Consider the following 19,837-nt stretch of genomic DNA (forward strand, 5'->3'; position numbering starts at 1 on the left):
CTTACCACTTTTGAAGTTCTCTTGTTCCTTTCTTGCATGCTTGCTTTTTCTCTTCTTTCCTTGTGTCTTACCCAGGCCTTACAGGTCCACTGTTCCTCACAGTAACACCTGGACCTCACCCTCCGAGTTTCCTTTCCAGTGCCCCCCTGATTGGTGTGTCAGAGATCAGCAGTGCAGAGCCCGTGCTGGCACCAGTTCTGTACTTCTGAGTGCTGGGATAGTGAGCTTGCTCAGGTAGGTTTGAATAGTGGGTTCAGGTGCTGTGCTTGGCCTGGTCATTCTGGTCAGTCATGGCTACAGGTCTACATTTGTTCAAATGAAACCTTAGATTTTTCTCAGGCTGGGCATTCATCTAGGTTGCACCAAGTATTTTACCTTAACTGGGACAGTCCTGCACTTAACCACACACATCCATTTTATCTGTGCAGGGGGAGAATTGGCAGTGCTCTCTGTATGGGCTGGCTTTCACAACGTGGGGTTTTTCTTTCTGTTGCTTGTCACTTCACATTTTTAAGTTTGTCCAAAGTATGCTGCCAGAGATGGGGGAGAGAAATTTTCCCTCTTACCTGGTGCTTGGTGCCACCTGCCTGGTTCTTGCAGGTTAGCAGGGAGCACACCACATCTGCTGAGATCCCCAAACGTGTCTTGGCTCATAAATTCCCTGCAGAACTTGCTTCCATCCTTTTTGTTTCACATGTTCTGCCCATGTGAAACAGATGTTCTGTAAGAATATGACTGGGTATGAATTTCCAAAGACATGCCTCAGGAGTGAGAGAAGCAATGCCCTTGAAACCCTTCCTCCGTGGGCTACAAACTTTTCTGTCTTTCTAAACACTACAGTTGGTGTTTTTTCTTAATTTCTTCAGTAACTCAGACATTATTGCAAGGTGCAGGATTTACCAGCTGGGCAACATTGTCTGTTGGAGTTGCAGTAGGTGTTGCACTTTTGAGCAGGCCATACATGACATGTTAATTATGCTGCTGACAGTCTTGGCATTTGGAGTGCCTTGGTTTTCCTCTTTTGACAGTCGCTAAAGGTCCCAGCTGTCACATCTGTGACTGACAGGACAGAAGACAACATCTCCCTGTGGGCTTGCATTCTGTGTTTGGTATTCAGTAATGGCAGGCATGGGAAGCTCTCTTCCTGTTGCATTTCTATTGCTCTGGCTCCTTAGGGAATATCTGAACTCTGCACTGTCTGTAACATGGTTTTGGTGGGAGTTTTTCCATGAAGGGAATGTGGTTGCCTTGAGAAGCACCTCACTGCCTGGGCCCCATGCCTGAATGTCTTGGAGGAACTAGGACTCTGTAACAAGGACTCACCTGCCTGTCTGCAGTGTTCTGTACGGATTTAGAGGCACCTCTAGTCTGAACCAGAAAGTCAATTCTCATCATCGCTCCTTCATCTCCTTCTTTTGGGCCCCCACAGTTGTCCAGACCTGTAAGACCTTCTTCATTCCCACAGGCAGCCATCCCCTTTGATGTTCTTTGGGAGTAGGGGCCATTACAAAGAACTTTCTCTCTCTTCTACTCAGTACCATACTGTTGGTATAAGGACTTTTCCTCACCCTGAGGGCTACGTTGTTCTGGAGAAAGGCAGAGGCAGTTTGAGCTAAATGCAAAGAAGATATATCCAGCTTTCCCTGGGACTTATTAAAGGAGCCACAGTGAGCCCTCTTGTATTAGCCCTGCATCAAGGGGGTTTTGTTAAATGCTTTTACAGGTAAAGAGGATAAGGCAAGTGAGCCAACATGGTTAAGCTTCGTAGAGGGGAAAAAAAACCCAAAAGCCAAATAAACATGCATGGAGCATAATTTCTCTTAATCAAAACATATTCCTCTATCACTGTGAATTCTACCAAGAAGAGCAGACAGCTCTGGCAAGGATTTTCTGTGCCAAGGTTAGTGCTGCATCCTCCCTTGCCACTTAACTGCAATGGAACTTGTTTCTGTCTTGAATTAGCCACTGTGATGCTACCTGGGGTCTCAGTGGTGTTGGTCGCCAGGAAACAAAGCAAAACCATCTTTCTCTTATTACTTTCCTTTGCAAGCTATTGGATAAGTTCAGCTTTGAGACGGGGGGAGTAAGTAGAACAGAAAAAAAAGAGGATGGAGGCTTTTACTGTAAAATGGAGATGTCATCTTCAGATAACAAGAAGCCATTTCCTTGTACAGGAAAAATTCCGCTTCATCTATAGATGATAGGAAATATGGCTTCTGTCTTTCTTTTCTTAAAAAAGTGAAAGATTTTTCAAAAAAGAAGGAAAAAAGGAGAAGGCATTTATATATCTCGGTACAATGTGACAAGGCTGTGAAAAGGGTACTAGGCAGCTGTCAGAAATGCAGGCTGAAGAGAAAAACTGCCTGTCCAAACTCCCTTCGCAAAAAACCCTGCTGCTCTAAGAAGCTGCTTCACATTGTATCGAGCTCTGTGGGGATCTGAAATGTATCTGTTTCACAGTGATTAACAGCAAGTCCTTTGCAATTGATTGTTCTTTGAAAAATGTCAGACAGTACTTTGCATTAGCTGAGATCTGCCAGTTGCTTTTCCTTTTTCCTCTGTGCCACGTCTCTGTCCAGGACTTGTGGCCGTAAATAAAAGCAGAGAGACTGTCTGACTGCTGGGGCGTGTGAAAATATGAGTGGGACTCCCTTTCAGTGCACTATGAATAAAAAAATCATTATCCCTACTTATCTAGCAAGGGCTATTGAGAGTTCAAATCTGAGCTGTAAGCATGTGTATATAGTTTTAGGTCATATTTTTGCTATTTAGATAATGTTTTCCATATGTTTTCAAAGCTTTATGCTATCTTCTGTCCCCCTCTGGTACTCCTGTGATATATGAGTAGCAAGACTAGATGTTGTTCAGCTGCATGTCTCAAAGTACTGTGGTGTTTTGAAGACCAGCTCCATTTTACAGATATTTTCTCCACACTAGAAGTAGAGTCGGTCCAAGCAGTAAAATTGTAACTTAAGAAATCCTTACAGAGCTCTGGGAAACATCAGACTAGACTGCCTGTTTCTTGACAAAGTGTTTACGGGGGAGAAAACTGCCTTCAAGTGCATCTTTTGTGCACCATAAGTGATGGTGAATGTTAGATCCTCAAGAATACCCAAATACCCCTTTTTCCCCTGCCTTGCAAATGGGCATTGGGACACTCTTAATGTCACTGAGCTCTGGCCACATTGGCTCCACATTTCAAGGTTTCCAGTGTATAGTGAAATATTGGAGTGTGTAAGGCCTGCTCCAGTTTAGGACAAAGAAGCCTGCAGGTGAGGTAGATACAGGTAGATAAACGTAAGAACTAAAAAAGGTGGGTTATCTGTATTACACTGAATTGGAATAATCACCAGTTAGAACCAGAAAGACTTCCTGCTGGCCACCAGCCTTTTGCTGGGTGTGTTTCACTGCCAGCTGTGTCCAGTCAGTGAGTTCACAGCAAAAGCTTATTCTCATGGTGGGCTGTAGTAGGGACAAGGAAGAGAAATGGCCATAGCTGGTGGGTTGGCACTCAGCTAGTAACCTTGGCTGTCTTTTGACCTGCCTTGCCCTAACCTCGAGGGGAAAGGAGCAGAGGGAAGCCTGAATGGGTTCTTGTTCTCATCACTGCCTCTTTTGCTGAAAACTTGCCACTCTTAAGGTGAGTCCTGTGCTCTGCGGGGAACATCAGTGTGGAAGTGTGGCTTATGAGCAAAGTCTAGAAGAACTGAGTTTGTCTTGTTTAGGGGAAACAATGGAGGGACAAAGAGGTAAATAAGAAACGTGCTGAAGAGGAGGGGGATTTTTGTGGTGTGCTTTCTAGTCTAGCTAGGACAAGAGGTAATGGACTTAAATGTCAACAAAGGAGATTTGTGCTAGTCATGAAGAAAAGCTTCCTTACAGTATGCAGTGCTTCACAACACAGGTCACATTGCTTTCTTAGCAGCACGCTGACTGGCTCCCCAGCTGCAAACCATCTGTGCTGCCCGCTGACAAACCTGGAGGTGATAAAAACTAAAATATTTTTGCTAACTCTGTGCATGGGCATCCTGCTCCCCTATGTGCTATGTGCCCTTCAGTCACCCGCTGCCAAGACAGACACGCAGAGCTTCTTTCTGAACTACTTTAATTAATATGTGCCTGCTCTGTATTTTTATAGCTCTTAAAAAGTAGCTGTGAGTGGTATCTTGTATCAGAGGGAGTTTTTATATCACTGCTGTGAAGCTTGCCATGGCTACTGCTGAGGAGGTGACCTTGGCACGTGTTCCCTCCCCTTCGCTCCTCACGCTATGTGTTAGCACCACACTTGGCACTTCCAGTCAAACACTTCAAAAAAAGGACACAAGTCAAATGAGGATTTTTTTAATGCAACTTGGTAGCTTTCAAAAAATCCCTGCTTCCTTGAGAAAAATTACAGAGCAAAATTACAGAAAAAAACCAGAACTCCAGACCTAAATAAACTTTCTCTTCCAAGTATGTGCTCATTTTTTTAAAATCTCAGAACTTCACTTAGCGGAGACAATGGAGTCAGTAACCTCACCAGCCTTATTTTTCTGTAAAATGCTCAAGAGTTTGCTGGGGAGATTTCACCACCATCCCCACCCCAGGAAGTTAAATGGAACTGCTGTACAAAGAAACAAATTGAACTGGAATCAAGATGGGAAATACATGCCAGTGAAACCAGCATGATTTTCTCACTTGCATCCTGAACAAAGATGAAGGGGAAAGCCTGAAAAATACAATCAACTTGAAGGGAATTCCAAAAGCCATGGGGTGCTGTGTGCTAGGCACACTACAAGAAAAGTACCCCATATGATGCTGAGGGCAAGGATAGGCATGTAGAATTACTGTGCTGGACTGAAGCCAAAGTCTAGTCAGTTCCAGACAGTTTCACTGACCTTACCAATCAGTAGCGTGAGCTTGGTTCTCCCCTGATTGTTTGTTTTTCACACTTCATGTTTTCAGGGTGAAAACTGATTGATAGTTCCTGTGGTAGTTTGAGGACACCTAGGCAGAATTTTTTTAACAAACCTCCTATCACCAAGACATGGGGCAGTGCTGCTTTGCTGGGGCTGAGCTGTATGGCCAGCAGGATTTAATTTCACCTTCCCCTCTCTAAACACCCAGCAGTGAGTAGACTGTCAATGCGTTGCCTGTCTGAAAAATGTCAGCTACAGTGACTGCACTTTTTCTGCCAACATGAATTCCCAAACTGCATTTAGGGTTTGATGAGGGAGGAAAAAGTCCCTGATTATAAAATACTGCTTCGGTTTGCTTCAGAAAGGCTCGTGCACAGAGGAACCGTGGGTTAGTTAACAGAGAGTTTTACAAGGCACAACTTCGAAGTCTTCAGGCAGAGTGAACTTTGAAGTATTCTATGCTCTAGCTGACACTTTGCTTCTTTCAAGGATGGGGGGAATGCAGAGACTAATGGTAAATGTCTGTCAATGAAATGATGGTATTCAGGTAGATTGGGTGGTAACAAGCTATTTTGCATGTTTTAACCCCAAAGATTCAGTGCTCTAGGTGTGTTGATTTGATAAGGAAGAAAGGGGCTTCTGCACCCTCCTTCCTGTGTTTGTCAGTGAATTGTGACATAAAAAGATGTTGGGGAGCATTGTCAGAAACTCATAGCCAGACTTCCCAATTTCAATGTGTGGCAGAGGAGTAGAAACTCATTTTATGCATGCTAACCTCACTGCTCTGCAGATTTGACATGAAGGAGACAAAAAAGGCATTAGATCTGCTTTTGTGGTCCTTATTGCCCCTGCTGAAACGGCCTGCCTACCAACAGCAGCCCTGTGTGAACAGACACTTGCAAGGCGGCGGGATGATGATGAGCCAGGGGGGACATGGACATTAGTGGCAAGGAGACAGATGGACAGGTACCATTTGTTCAGGCTTGAGGAACATCATGGCCGTGTCTTCAGCAGTCAAGTACTTAAGTGTCAGTGGTCTTCACTGGCCATGGCCTGTTACTGCCCACTGAGATGCATGGAGGGACCTATTTTCTGAGCTAGTGCAGACCATCTGGAGAGGACCCTCTGGATGCATCTGTCTCTGTCATGATAGGCAGAAATTCAGACCCTGCTTGCATAGCATTATTATTTTGATTGGAGGTGGACTTCTGGATGGTCTTTTTGTTTATCTGACTGAAATGTGAGCTGATGCTGTCAAGGGGGGTGCAAAGGCCTGTTATGTGTTTATAGCTAATTCCCCTGGCAATGTTGTGCTATAAATACCTTGAATCCAGCAGCTGGGTCCATCCTGAGGAAACTGCACTGTTGTAATGCTATCAATGTACTAAAGCAGCATTACTTTTGTATCGACAAGCCCCTCTCTCTTTTAACAGCGAATAGTAGTAGTAAATAAATTACATTTTTCTGACAAAAGAGAATAAAAGGCATTACATCTGTGTGTCTCCACCTCAGGCTCCGGGCTATGAGCATTTATGCACTGCTGGCAGCCTGGATTCCTGCTGAGACACAGCAGCCTGGCACAAAGGAGCCTGCTAGAGAATTGGGCACTGGAGTGTCACTGAACTGAGGTGGAAGGTGGTCACATCACCGGGGGCCAGCAAGAGCAGGGGAGTAAGGGGCAGCAGCAGGGAGTGGACCTCCTGACTTCAGTCATTGCAGACCTCACAATTTCAGGTGTTGCTCCTGTTCCCTGTTAATTTCACATCAAGGAGCCCCAAAACACACACAATGAATGCAGGAAATGTATCACTGCTCCTTCAGGCAGCTCCCATGGGGAAGTCTGTTCTTGTCATTTCTAAAACCTCAAGTTCTTGGAAAGGGGTGCCGCCTCAGTAGCTGAGCTCATACTTCAGCAGGTGGGGTGGTGGTAGGGAAGAGGTGCAAAAGTACCATAAAACTCTTCTCAATCTCAATGCACTGGCTGTAGCTGATTTATTGACTTCTGCTCAGTCTGGGGGCAAAAAAATGAATATGCACAGTCTGCTCAGTTTAGTCCATGGAACAGGACTGAACAGGACAGTGCCAGGTCACTGATTTCAATGTTTTATTAGTGAAAGAACTGCATATGAGCCAAAAATGAAATACAGGTTTTGTTACTTATACTGTAGTGGCTGGTGGTCTAACTATGGAAGGAAATTTGGGTGAGCCCCAGCTCATGATGAATGGACAATGACCTAATAGTCTGATGTCATCACAAATCAGTTCTGTTGCAGATGATTTAAAACAACTTCAGATTTAGATGAATATGGTGCTAGTTGCACCCCAGATAACAGATGGTCTGTCATTATTTTTCTTCTCCCATATGACCCCAGATTCACCAAGTTTTTATAAGACACTTTATTCTGTTTTATCTGCAGTAAGAGCAGTCCACTTTCTGCTCTCCCTCTTCTTCCTTACCATACAACTAACCTTCATTTGCTTTTGTAACTGGACCCCTTCCTCTTTACAGCAGACTTGTTCTGAAGCAGCCAGAGCAGTACTGAGTGTACCTGGGAGACGAACAGCCTCCTAGATTTTCCTTGCAAACTACAGGACACCTCACTGAGGAATTCCTAGTTTTCTCCAAATCACTCCTCTGGTGAACAGTTTCTTTTTGCACCTCCCTCTGAGACTCTGTGAGGCTGGACTTCAATTTCCAGATCCAACTGATATTTTTCATGGTGATTCTCATTTGACATTCTCAGCTTTACTGGTCCAGACCTTCGATTTCCCACTTCCTTGCATCACAGAGGGCCTTCAACCTCTGATATGTAAGTTTTCTATCTAAGGCTGGTTTTCTGCTAGCAAGCAGAAAACACATCTCTTCCTTCACTGTTGATCACTCTTTCACTTGGATTATTCTAAGCTTCTTTTTTTTTTTTTTTTTTTTTTTACAAAGAATATGAGGAAGGATAAGGCAGGCAGAGGGAGATGGAAAGACATGGAGCATGTGTTTCTTCCTGCTTAGGGAGGTTGCTGAAGTTCCTGAGGGCTGGAAAGGTATCAAAGCAAACTCATCCTTCAGAGTTTGTTGGGCGCCAAACATCCCTGTGAATCACATCAGTCCTGTTGAGCTGCTCCCTGTACGTGATAAAGAGAACCTGGTGCACTCAGCTGCCCCTGGGGCTGCCAAGTAGAGAACAGCTGCCTCCCATCTCTAGACACACAGGTACAGGGGCTGATGCTGTCCAGCTGAGGCAGGAACAGGGTGTGTAAGGGCCCATGGAGTCTGAGCTTGCTCTGTGCTGGAGTTCAGACAAAGCCTTGCTTGGCTGAGCTGGCTGCTTGGAGCAGAAACAAAGCCAGGCAGTGAAGCAGGAAAGACCAGCATGACATGTGTGCATGGCAGCATAACTGCTGGCAGGCTGAGACCGTGTGTGTTGTACGTGGGGCTTTAAAACTTTGACCTATTGATATGGTTATTTTTGTGTGCATAGATTTTACTGCAGTAAAATAACCATTCAGTGTACTTCAGTATGCCATTAAGCAATATGGTTATAATTGTTGCACAGAGCCTTTTTCATCCTCTTCTGTGGGGAAAGGTATGCTGCAGTGGACACATTTGTAAAGGAATGAGTTATTTGTTTGCTAGATGTGGCACATTTCTTGGACCTTGCTGTGACCTTCAAACAGCAATGGTTAGGCTTGCAATGGCTTTTAGCTCCTGGGGGAGATATTTTCCTTGTCTTCAGCCAGCACCAGAGAAAGTGGTATCTGCTGCAAACTTGAGTTAGGCTTGAAACAAATCTAAGGGTGTGGAACACATGTGCATGCCTGTATATGCATGTCAGGATGGATCTCTGCATCTGAAAATGCTGCAGTGATGTGCTGAGCATCTCTGCAGACATGCAAGTGTTCAGATCAGAGTACCACTTCCATTCACAGTGGCTTAAGCATTTTCTGCCATTTCTCACTCCTTTTTTTGGCTGCTGTGCTCCACAGTGACAGGTCTTCATTGCCAAACCATACATTCAGGTACTGAAGATAATTACAAGGAAAAATTAGGGGTACTTTTTTAAAGAGTAAAATTTTTTACTTCATAATTCCCATCCCCCCTTCTATGCCAAAGTGGTAGAGGCCATTTTGTTCAGCACATCTAAAGCATTTACCTTTTGTGGGGGATAAAAATATTTGTCCTAAAGTGTGAATACTGAAAGAAGTATTTTCTGAAGTCAGGAAAAGGACAGCAGCTCCATTTCTGCAAGAGCTTCAAAAGAATTTAGCAGCATGCTTGTGTAAGTTTAGTAATACCTGGATTGCTGTTTATAGAGAGGGATGCTGCAAGGCTCAGACTGTGCACCTTATTCTACAACCAGAAGTGGTGTCAGACTGAGAGAGTTGTCTGTGTGCTGCCCCATGAAGCCTTCCAGACTGACATAGCTGCTTGCTGGCCTGATGCAGGTCAGCAGTTCTTAATGGTTGCAATTCCACCACAGCTGTCATTTCAATAAATACTTTTACCATCTTTGATGTCTGCTTCACCCACCTTCCTGGAAGTAAAGATGTTCCAACAGAACACAAATGGAAATGGTAGAAACTTATAAATATTTAATATTACATTGATCTGCCTGGACTGTGCTCCTGACATTTCAGGGATATCTGATGTCCTCTGAAAGCCAACCCCTTTACTGGCTTTTTTACAGATTCCAGGTTCCACCTGGAGATGGACTGTATCCCAGCAGGCAGATATGGCATTGGGCTCACTGAAACAGCACTGCAGTGCCTCTGGAGTTGACTGATCCATGGCTCCTATTTCTGGCCATCCTTCAGCCTGGAGTTTCTCATGCTTAGTGCCAGGGCTGGAATGTTTTGGAAACTTTTCCATTAATTATCCAATCTATTTTCAGCGATAGAGCTTCAAAAATAAACATATTGCTGTGATTTTTAGGAAAGCTAAACATTTCTCATTGCACTGTATTCAAACCCAGTCTGCTATGCAGGGTGCAAGCTCCTTTTATGGGATGTGTGAGAAATTGGGTTGGATGTTTTTCACAGGTTATTTCCCAGATTGTTGTGTTTTCACATGAAATTCCTCTGTAGTGGAAGACAGGAGTTTCATCATTTTGCCAGATGAGCATTTCAAACTGCTTCTCCTTTGCAGCCAAGAGGACTGTTACAAGCACTAACCTGGGAGCTACACTGAGCTGTAAAATCTTTGAATTTCTATGAGGATTAAATTGCAGTTCAAGTCACAGTCTGGGCTGTGATGGGATGCCAGTAAAGGAGAGCAAATTGTCCTCAGATCGTAATAAAAAGATTTTTATTGTTAATTAATTCTGAGCACCAGAAAATGTGCTACGTGCTTTACCATGAAGGTGGGAAATAAATCTCTGTCCTAGAAAAGATGCAGCAAGGGAGTGAAGCAAATGACGTGGGGTAAGAAAAGGAAATAAGAAAAGTAGGTAGGAGGGAGAGCAAAAATTTGTATCAGGCGCATAAAATTAATCAGATTGATTCTATGTGGATCTTCAAGTTCAAAAGTTGTATTCATATGTAATTATTACTACTTAAATATGTATTCTGTTTCTACACTTTTAAAAGGTTACATGAACTTTGAGCATTTTTCTGGGCTGTTGATCACCCCTGCCTGATTCTACCATAACTCCACTGCTCACTAAGGCCCACCTTGTCTGGTGGTGACAGACAGGGCAGTTACCTGGCTTAGAGGGGATTAATGGCACCATCTCCCATCCTGAATCCCAGCCAAACACTCTGAAGGCTTTCCTGGCTCTTAAACACTGTCAAAGCAGATTCATGTTGCCACTATTAGCCTTTTAGCAGATTTTTTCTCTTCATACTTGAAGAGCACAAGTGCAACCAACTGTTAATTACAGCTTATTGTGAAGTCTTCTCTATACTCTCATTTTCCTTTAAAAAACATGCTCATGGAAGTATGTTAAGATTACAGTGACCTTAAAAGCACTTAAGACAATGTTTAATTGTACAATTTAAAGCAATTGAAATCCTGGTTCTCAGTTAACTCTGTACTATTTGCCTTAACTTGGGTCTGAGTTGCTGCCCTCCACCACCTTACTTGTTTACATGCTGGCCAGAAACAAGGGCCCAGAACACATTTGTGTCCTGGTCAGCATATATGACACCCCAGACACCTTATCTTCTGTTAAATGCAGAACTAACTGGCATCTACCATGGGCATCAGGATAAATTGAGGCACTCCTAGGGGAGTAATTTATCTGACTGGCCTTTTTATGATACCTGTGGCAGTAGAGGGCTGGAGACTACTTGAACAGTGTCTACCTCTAGGCAGGGCATGACCAAGACAAGCTTTTGGACTTTTGGTGCACCTTGTGGTTTCCCAGTGGTGTCTGAGGCCAGGGATGTGGAGGATGATATATGACAGCAATATGGATTTTTAGAAGCCCACACGCACACTCATGCCCTCTGAGCAGTATGAGAAAGCTTTTTCAGACAAGGAGAGTACTCCAGGCAGTGTAGAAATTTGGCCAATGTAGATGAGTCATGAAGGTAACATTTTTCTTTTTCTTTTCGACAGCTGTGTGGCAAAGGATGATGGCACACACTGTCATCTTGGCATTAGAGTATGGGTGAATGTGTCTCAGAGGTTTTATTAGGGTGAGATCTGGATCTGGATGAAGAGCATGGTGAGATGTCATGGTCAGACAGTCAGAGGTGCCTATCATCCATTATGGGGCAAGAACTTCAGCTTTTTCTGTCCATTGAAACAAATATTTTCCCTTGTCCCTCTTTTTCTTGAACTGAAATCAGGGATGAGCTGTGAGTCCTCTCCCTTCAATTGTTTTCACCCACTCCTACCAACCTCTTTCTGACCTGCAAGCAAACCACTGCCCCTGCTTGGGAAAGATCAGGAGCTTCACCAAGGAGGGAGAATGTCCAGCCTAGGGGTGGACCAGAGGAAGGAGTCACTGGATAGCAGTAAATTCAGAGAAAACCATCCTAAGATGTCTCCTCTCCTTTACACCCTGCTCTGCCTATGCAAGAGGAGCTCTCTGAAGAGTGATCTTTTGTGAAAAATCCCTGAAAAGTCCCTAAACTGGGGGAGCTCTTCCCTGGATGCAGGGTGGAGCTCAGCTCCTGGCTGGCTGTGGGGAGGCAGAGCTGCCTCTCTCTGAGCAAGTCTTCTCATCTCACCTCATCATCATAACAGGCTATTCTTGTTTCTCTCTGGAGCATGACCTGCTTCAGCCCCTGAACTCTAATTTTCCTCAAATGCTCTTAGCTAAACTCTGGATGAATTTACTTAAACAGTTTCAAGAGTCCAGACAGACCTTATGTTCATATTTCAGATGGCACTTCCTTGCCTGGAGGCCACAAATCTAGCAGACCTGATTTCTCAGATCAGAGTAGTGCTAAGAAAAAACCTTTTGGTGTTCTCCAGATGTTTCATAGTTGAAAGCTCAGCCACGTTTTAAGTCAGATCACTGCAAAAACATGCATTGTGTCTCGCCACAACTATAAAGCAGCCACACTTCATTTTTCTGAAGACAAATCTGGATGATGCTTGTCTTTTCCACTGCAATAACAATCATCTCAGTTTTATCAGGGCAATTTCAAACACCATGTGTGTTCTCCTAGACGATGTGACCTAATCTGTCAGCCAAAGACAAAAGTGGCTTCTCAAGAGCGTCTTTTAATATTCATAGCCTTAGGAGATCTCTTTCCATTGAAGGTGATGCTGGCTAGGGCCTTGGTGTTTGTAAAAAAAAAAAGTTCTCAAACCCCACACAAAATTTTCCTTTTAGTTGTTTATATTCCTTCTCTTATTTTCTATCTTTATTATTCACCAAATACTTAGTTTGTGAAAACCAGCCACCTTATTCCACTGTACAAAGTTTGTGACAAAATAAGAAAATATTTAACATGTCTATGATGGAATTGAAAAAGAACAAATGTGGTGATAAGATCCCATAATTCTGCTATGGAGTTTGAATAATCTTGATTTGTTTAGTTTATTATATTATGTTTCTCAGGTCACTTCTCTTAGGGCATTTATTGAATTAGTTGATGCTTTTGCAATGATCATCACTGAAGTATTTATTATCACTGTTAATATTCCTCGTATGTTTACTTTGCCAGTTGTGTGGTGTAGAGATCTCCATGCCAGACTGCTTCTGGTATTCTTTTCTCTGATGGGCTGCTGCTAATATCTGCATGCAGCATTGCAGCTTACAGTATAGCTATACCTGAACAGAACAATTTATATTGTCAGAGATCCCTGTAGAATATAAGGTTAGAAGTATGCTGTCTTTTAAAAGAAATACGATATTCTGGAGCAAAGCTCAGTGGTCAGAGATTAAATCATTGCAAGTTTTGGCTGCAGAAAATGGAACCTTCAGTACCAATAGCTTGGACCTGCAAGCTGGTAATCCTGCAGTGAGGCATATGGGCCCTGGAGATGAAATATTGCTGCATTACTTTTAAAGCATGTGGAAGCCTGGTGATATGTAAGTACATGCTTTTTATGCTGGAGCTGTGTTGAAGGTCCTGTCTCCTTCAGGTCATCCAGCTCTAGTGCCCCAACCACCTCCTAACACTCTTCCTCTCAAATTGGTCCCAAAGCTTAGGCAACATAAATAAAGGACCCCTGCAAATCTGGGTAGTCTGTGCTGAACTGGATCTGCTGGCATGAGGAGCTGCTCTGCCACCAGCTCTGAGGGTGGGTAACAGAGCTTTTCTGTGCCCTTCACTGTGATTGTGGGCTAGAGCAGAGCTTCCCTGCCCAGCACTCTGAATGTGCTTCTGCAGGAACAGACCCTGCTTTCTACTGCTGATTCCTGCAGGGAGAGGGGAGTGAAAACAACTGCCCCCACAGAGAAAGACCTCTTGACCTGGCTTCTGTCTGGGGCCCTGCTGAAGCTTGCCTACAGAGCACTCTGCAAGTTTCTGAGACTTCCCTACATGGTACCCCTTAAGAGGCAATGGTGATTGCATGGCAGCTTATAGGGTGTGCTGGCGGGGTGAGGGGGCAACACGGGAAGAAAATGAATGGCTGCAGTGGGAAAGGGAAGCAGCATGCTTGGAAAAGCAGGAGAAGGCAGTCTGTTCAGTTCAAGTCTTGGGGCAGAGGGTTTTCTCCTATTTCAGACAAAAGTCTCCATTGCTGTTTATGATTTGCTTTTCTGTAGTGAATCCCACCAAAAGGTGAGAAAAGACTAAGAAGGAATCAAGCATAATCTGGTGTGATCTGCACAGTGGTGAAAAAGAAGGCACTCTGCCTAGCTCTGCTGTCACATGGATATGAATACATCTTACTTCCTGAATTCCTCTTTTCTATTTCCTTGGTACAGCTCCTCTGCCTCTCTTCATGTGTCTCTGCAGCCCAGGCAGCTGCTGGATCCAAACCCACACAGGAGAGCAGATGCTCTTTTTCCAGTAAGACTGTGAAAGAGATTGAAAATAGTGGGAGTCCAGCTTCCACAGGATGTGGACTGGGCAGCTTAGACTAATTATGTTTTTGATGATCCCTTGGAAGACTTTGGTTTTTAAATGTCTCAAACTTCCCCTTACCACTGACTATGACTAGTCAGCCTGGGAAGCTGTGTGTGGTTGACAGGTCATTGGGAAGCGTATCTAGGAGGACGTGAGATGCTTTCTAACATTTTCTACATCGGGCATGAATTGTGCTTTGCAAGGAGGTTGATGTGGAGCTGTGCTGCAGCCCTGGGAGGTGCTGGTTCTGGAAACAGCATTCTGCCCTGAGTGGACACAGAACGAGTCTGACAAATGAATTTTGTGCTGTGCTGTACTTCAAGAAACAAGCAGCGTGCAGGTAAATCTCAAAGGGCAATTTAGCAGGGCAGGTTGCAATTACACTTAGATGCATGTAGCCAGGAGGAAAGTAGGGCAAAACTTTAGAAGCCCTGATGACATTTTCCATAGTGTAACGCAAAAACTCGAATCCCCTCATCGGGTGCCTTGGAAGCACCCACATTTTCTATCTAGCCCCGTTATCAGGTGCCTTGGAACCACCTTTGTTTTCTAAACATTTGTTTTCCCTGTAAGTTTTCTCGGTACCTCTCGCAAACCTTCAAGCCGTGGTTGCTCAGCAGCTGCACTGTGCCTAAATGTCACTTGGTTTCACAAGCTGCGTGCTCTGTTGTTGAAGCTGCCCGCAGGGCTGGATTCAGTGAGCCTTTTGCTGCCACAGCTTTAGCAGTGCCCGGTAAAGTGGCATTGTATCATCGTTGCCTCTCCACCGCCACGCTTGTCCTGCCGCAGGGCTTGCAAGGCCTCGAGGCTGAGGCGGCGGCCCAGGCGCCCAGCCCTGGTGCCAGTGTGTGACTGGCAGCGATGGGAGCGGGTGCTTGGGCAGCTCCATTGTCCGCCCAAGGGCCTTGCTCCCGTCAACCACCACAGCTTTAGTGGGAGATGGGCTCATCTGCACGGACGCCTAGATGCCGTGTGCCATGGGCTGTCACGGTGTGTTCGCTGGCCGCCTGCCTTACGGGCACGACTATGGCAGTAAGGTCACGAGTGCCTCAGGGGCAGCGGTGCAGGAGGGCAGGCCGGTGCCATCTCCTGGGCTGGGCCCGTGTCCCCCGCTCCCCGCCGCTCCGTCCCCGCTGCAGCTGCGGCGCCGAGCGCATCCTCGCCGGCAGCCGGCCCTCGCTTCCCGCTTCCCGCTCCCCGCGCCGGCCCGGCCGGGAGGAGGAGCAGGAGGAGGCGCGGAGCCCTCCGCCCCCTGCGGCGGAGCGGGCCCGGCGTTAGGACCCGGCGGCGGCGGCTGGGCGGTGCGGGGCCGGGGCCGGGGCCGGGGCCGTGAGGGGCGGGGGAGCCGTGCCGCCGCCGCCGCCTCCTGCTCTCCTCTTCTTCCTCCCGCAGCCGCCCCTGCCCGTCGAGGCAGCGCTCCCAGGCTCCCCCGGGGCGCTCGGCATGAGGAGGATCAGGGCTAATGCCATCGCCATCCTGACCGTCGCCTGGATCTTGGGCACTTTCTACTACTTATGGCAGGACAACAAGCCCCGCTCGGCGGCTGCCGGCAGGTCCGCCGGAGGCGGTAGCGGCAGCGCCCGGAGCGGGCAGAGGGCGGCCGGCAGGCTGGAGCTGCGCCGGGAGGAGAGGACCATCCCCCTGATCGTGAGTGAGCGGCGGCCCCAGCATCCCGTCCTGCCGCGGCGGGGAGGATGCTCGGGGAGGGAGCCGCCGCCGCGGGCGCGGGGTACGCCGGCGGAGGGCTGCGCTTTGCCTTCGGGTTGCTTTCTGTTTATTTTAGCATTCGTGCTTGTCACCATGGCAGCCGCTACTCGGGGAGCAGGGTGGGCACTCTCGGGAGAATAGAGTAATGCCGTGGGTAAAGTGTTTGCGAGTTGTCTCCGCCGCTCTCAGCCCGTGCTCTGCTCCTCCGGCTGAGAGCGGCTGCCCTTGGCCGGGGAAAGAGGCGGGTGAAGCAGCTGGAAGGGTTTTAGTTCGCGTTCAGAAGGTGCTCACATACAGATACGCACGCACACACGCATATGTGTGATCACAGTGCTTTCCCGTCAGGAGCAGCTGAGAGCCATAACCTCTCACAAGCCTTTCCTCCGGCCAGCCGGGCTCCGAGCACCGGGCCGGGGGGATGCGAGTGACTGTACAGCTGGTACCAGCCTCTGCCCCTCCGCTCGGCTGCCCGATGAGACTTTAGTCTCCTTCAAACCGGAGGCAGCGGTCTGAGGCGGGCTCAGGCTGGGGTTCGGGCAGGGAGATGGCGGGAGCCCCCAGGGCTCCATTCCTAACCCGAGGAGTGGTAGCAGTGCCCTGATGTGCTACTTCAGTTTTGTTGAAAGCACCACACTCTGCCGTCCTTGGGTATCTGTGGGCTCAGTAGGGGGATAAAATCGAGCTCCTGACTTGAGGATGATGAGGACCTTTCTGCTCTGTCCGTGGGAGTGATTTGTCCTCCCTTCAGCCTGTATAATAGCATCAATAAAGCTCTCCCAACTCTAGGCAATCGCTTCATAAAAAATAAATCAGCCCCTGGAGCAAGAAGTGGCCCAGCAATACCATTCCCAGGAGTGATCCGGCTGAAGCTGTTCGGGAGCTGCACTGTGTGTCACTCTTTGGCTGCGAATGCATTTGTCAGCTGGTCATGCACACATGGAAGCGAACAAAAGCAGCAGCCCGGTCAGAGTCGAGCAGGGGCCAGGCGCCAGGGCTGCCCGCCTGCCTCCTCGGCTGGCACTGGGAGGTTTTGGCCTGTGTCTCGCTTTTTTTCACCTGTAAAGCGGGCATGGGAAGTGTTTATAGGTGTTTGGGAAGCCCCGTGAATGTTTGGAAAATGCTGTCAGAGCAGTTCCAGCCCTCAGGCAGCAGGGTGGAAACTCTTCAGCTGAGCCCCTTGGCCATTGCTTGCAGCTGCTGAAACTCAAAAGTCAAAGCTTGGACACAGCACTTCTGTTATTTGCTGCTCACTAGGGCTGGTGGCTGCCGGCGGTTCAGGCTGCCCTGCTTTGGACCTTTATGTAGCAGGAAATGAGCACGGTGAGGAGCTCTGCGCGAGTGCTGCTGTTGTTGAAGCCCCTTGGGTGCACTGGGAAATGCTCTTAGGCTGGCCAGGGCTGAGTTGAACAGAGGATTTAGAGCACTCCTGCTTTTTTGATTCCACCTTAGTGGCAGAGGAAGCTGCCCCTGAGCCTCTAATTTCTTGTGTGAGCTTGAACATGCTGGTGTAGCAGTTTTATTTCTCTGTTCCCCCGCTTATCCCTTCTGGTTTTTTATAGCATTTACTTTACTCCCTCTCAGAGGGCTTGTGAGGTTACATGAATCCATATCTTCTGCCAAGCACCTTAAAATCCTCATGAGGAGGATGCTGTGGCAGTGCCACACGTGATTATGTTGCTGCTGTTTGGGGGGGCAGTATTTGCTCATGGCTAACCACAAAGCCTCTCCTTGCAAGATACACCGCCGTGCAACAGCCACACCAAATTGGTCCTGCTCTCAAAACCGTGTAAATCGTTCCAGCACTGCTCCATGCCTGAAATCCCGTAGCAAGGAAAAATAATCATCCTTTGCATCTCAAGTCCCTCTGTAACTGGGGTCCCAGGATGTGCCAGCCCTCGCACTAGGGCTTTCAGTAGCAGCTGAGATGAAGGAGCACCCTCTCCTTATGCACCTGGTGGTGGGGCATGGTGGAAATTTCACATCCTGACCTGCCGTGATGTATTTGGATAGAGAAGGAAACAGGAAGGATTTGTGGTGTTTGGGTTTTCCCTCATGCACGCAGGTTTCCCAAGGGTTTGGTGGGTTGCTGTGAGAGGCAAGGTGGTAAAACACGAGCAGTGTGTGTGCTCGTGTAACTGTGCAGTGCTCTGGCTGTGGGGAGCCGAACAGGCTCAGCAGTGATGTGCACAACGAGCTGTCCCAGCCTTGGCCTCTGCCTGCGCTGCTGGGGCAGGAGCAGGGAAGTGACTGCGTGTGGGCACAGGGCCAGAAGGTTGGTGGATGTCTGGGGACAGTGCTGTCCCTCAGGGTGTGGCATCCAGCAGGGTCTGAGCACGGGCTCTCGTGGTCTGATCTGTGTGAGTGAGCCTGAGGGCTGCTCAGGCCAGCGCAGTAGCTGTGCACACTGTCCTCAGCTTGTCCCCAGCACAGCCCACTCCCCTCTCCCAGCCAGCACAGGGAATGTGCCAGTTCTGTTGCCCCACTGGAGAAATAACAAACCTAGAGAAGCAGCCGTCCTTCGGCAGCGCAGAGCCCTCAGCCCCGAGTTCATTCCCCTTGAAGTCAGATTATTTGAATTAATGTACGATGGCGGTCGTGTATTAGGGGAGGCGTGCTTGTGCTCTGCATGCTTCTCTATCCCTTGGCTTTCTGCAGAGCCACTGAGACAAGCTGCCCATTTTGATCCAGCTTCTGGTTTCCTCTGCTCTGCATGAGTGATGATGTTGGAGTTCAGGTTTGGGCTCATCTGCAAATAAGGGTGACTCATGTGACTTATGGGTCTCTGGAAAAATATTTTTTCAGTTTTCTGAAATTGGCTGCTTTTCTGTCTGGAAAAAAGAAAAAGGTTTTTTTTTGGGTGAGTGAGTCCAAGAGTCCTGCTCTTGCATCTATGCTATGACATTTCAAAACCTGGGCAACTGCAAGTGTATTGCATAGGTTTAAAAACTGAAGTGCTTTTTGGGGTTTTGTTTTTCTTCTTTATTCTCTCTTAATGTGAAGAATAAAAATCATCTCAGGTAAACACTGTAGTCAATTGCAAGTCGCAGCTTGAAACTGTTTTTTGTTTGTTGACCTCATATTTGTTAGCACAACTTTGAACTTAAAATCTGGATGTCTGATTCCTGGAGTCAGCAGGGAAATCTTTGAATATTTAAGCTGGGGCATGGAGCTGTCAGAGATCAGTGTCCCAGAAACAGCTTGTGCATTAATAGTGATCCTACAGATACGTATTTTATAGATAGAAATCTTGACATGTGGCCTCTCTGCAATAGGCTCTTCACAAACAGGCTGTAGAGATGCCTGAGATGAAAATTCAGATACTGGCAAATGGCAGGGCTCACTTGGTGACAAGACAAGCCCCTGCATGCTTCTCCTTTCACCTACCACGGAGGTAGAAGCACATGTGAGTACCACACTCCTAGAAATGCATTTTTTCTCTGGAGCACAGGAGAGTTTCATATTGATTAGAAGGAGCCCTAAGACCTCTGACAGCTAGCTTGTGTGTTTTTGGAAGATGAGCTTCCTCCCTGGACTCTCTTCTGTCTCTTCTAGGCAAAAGGTTGTTTCCTGTTTCCAGGAAATTTCCAAAGGCCAGAAGCTGTGCTGTGTGTCTTTAGAAGAGCTTTGGCATCATTCCTGCACTATGTCCAGGTGGTTAATTGTTCAGCACGTGCTGCGTGTCTGCTTTAGTATGGCACTGATGAGCAGAGCCCGGGGCTCTGTTCTTCCCTGTCTAAAGACTGCAGCATGGGAGGCTTGTGTCC

General features: G+C 47.1%; 1 protein-coding gene across 1 annotated transcript in view; it reads left to right on the forward strand.

Moving 5' to 3' along the window:
• The first annotated feature begins 15,699 nt into the window (after positions 1-15,699).
• Positions 15,700-19,837, forward strand: part of GALNT16 (polypeptide N-acetylgalactosaminyltransferase 16) — a 75,425-nt gene continuing 71,287 nt past the window's right edge. The window contains exon 1 of the mRNA XM_058026349.1: positions 15,700-16,013. Within this exon, the coding sequence (XP_057882332.1) occupies positions 15,810-16,013 (204 nt within the window). The 5' untranslated portion in view covers positions 15,700-15,809. The remainder of the gene's footprint in view (positions 16,014-19,837) is intronic.

Source organism: Melospiza georgiana, chromosome 6 (assembly GCF_028018845.1).
Source record: "Melospiza georgiana isolate bMelGeo1 chromosome 6, bMelGeo1.pri, whole genome shotgun sequence".
NCBI lineage: Eukaryota > Metazoa > Chordata > Aves > Passeriformes > Passerellidae > Melospiza > Melospiza georgiana.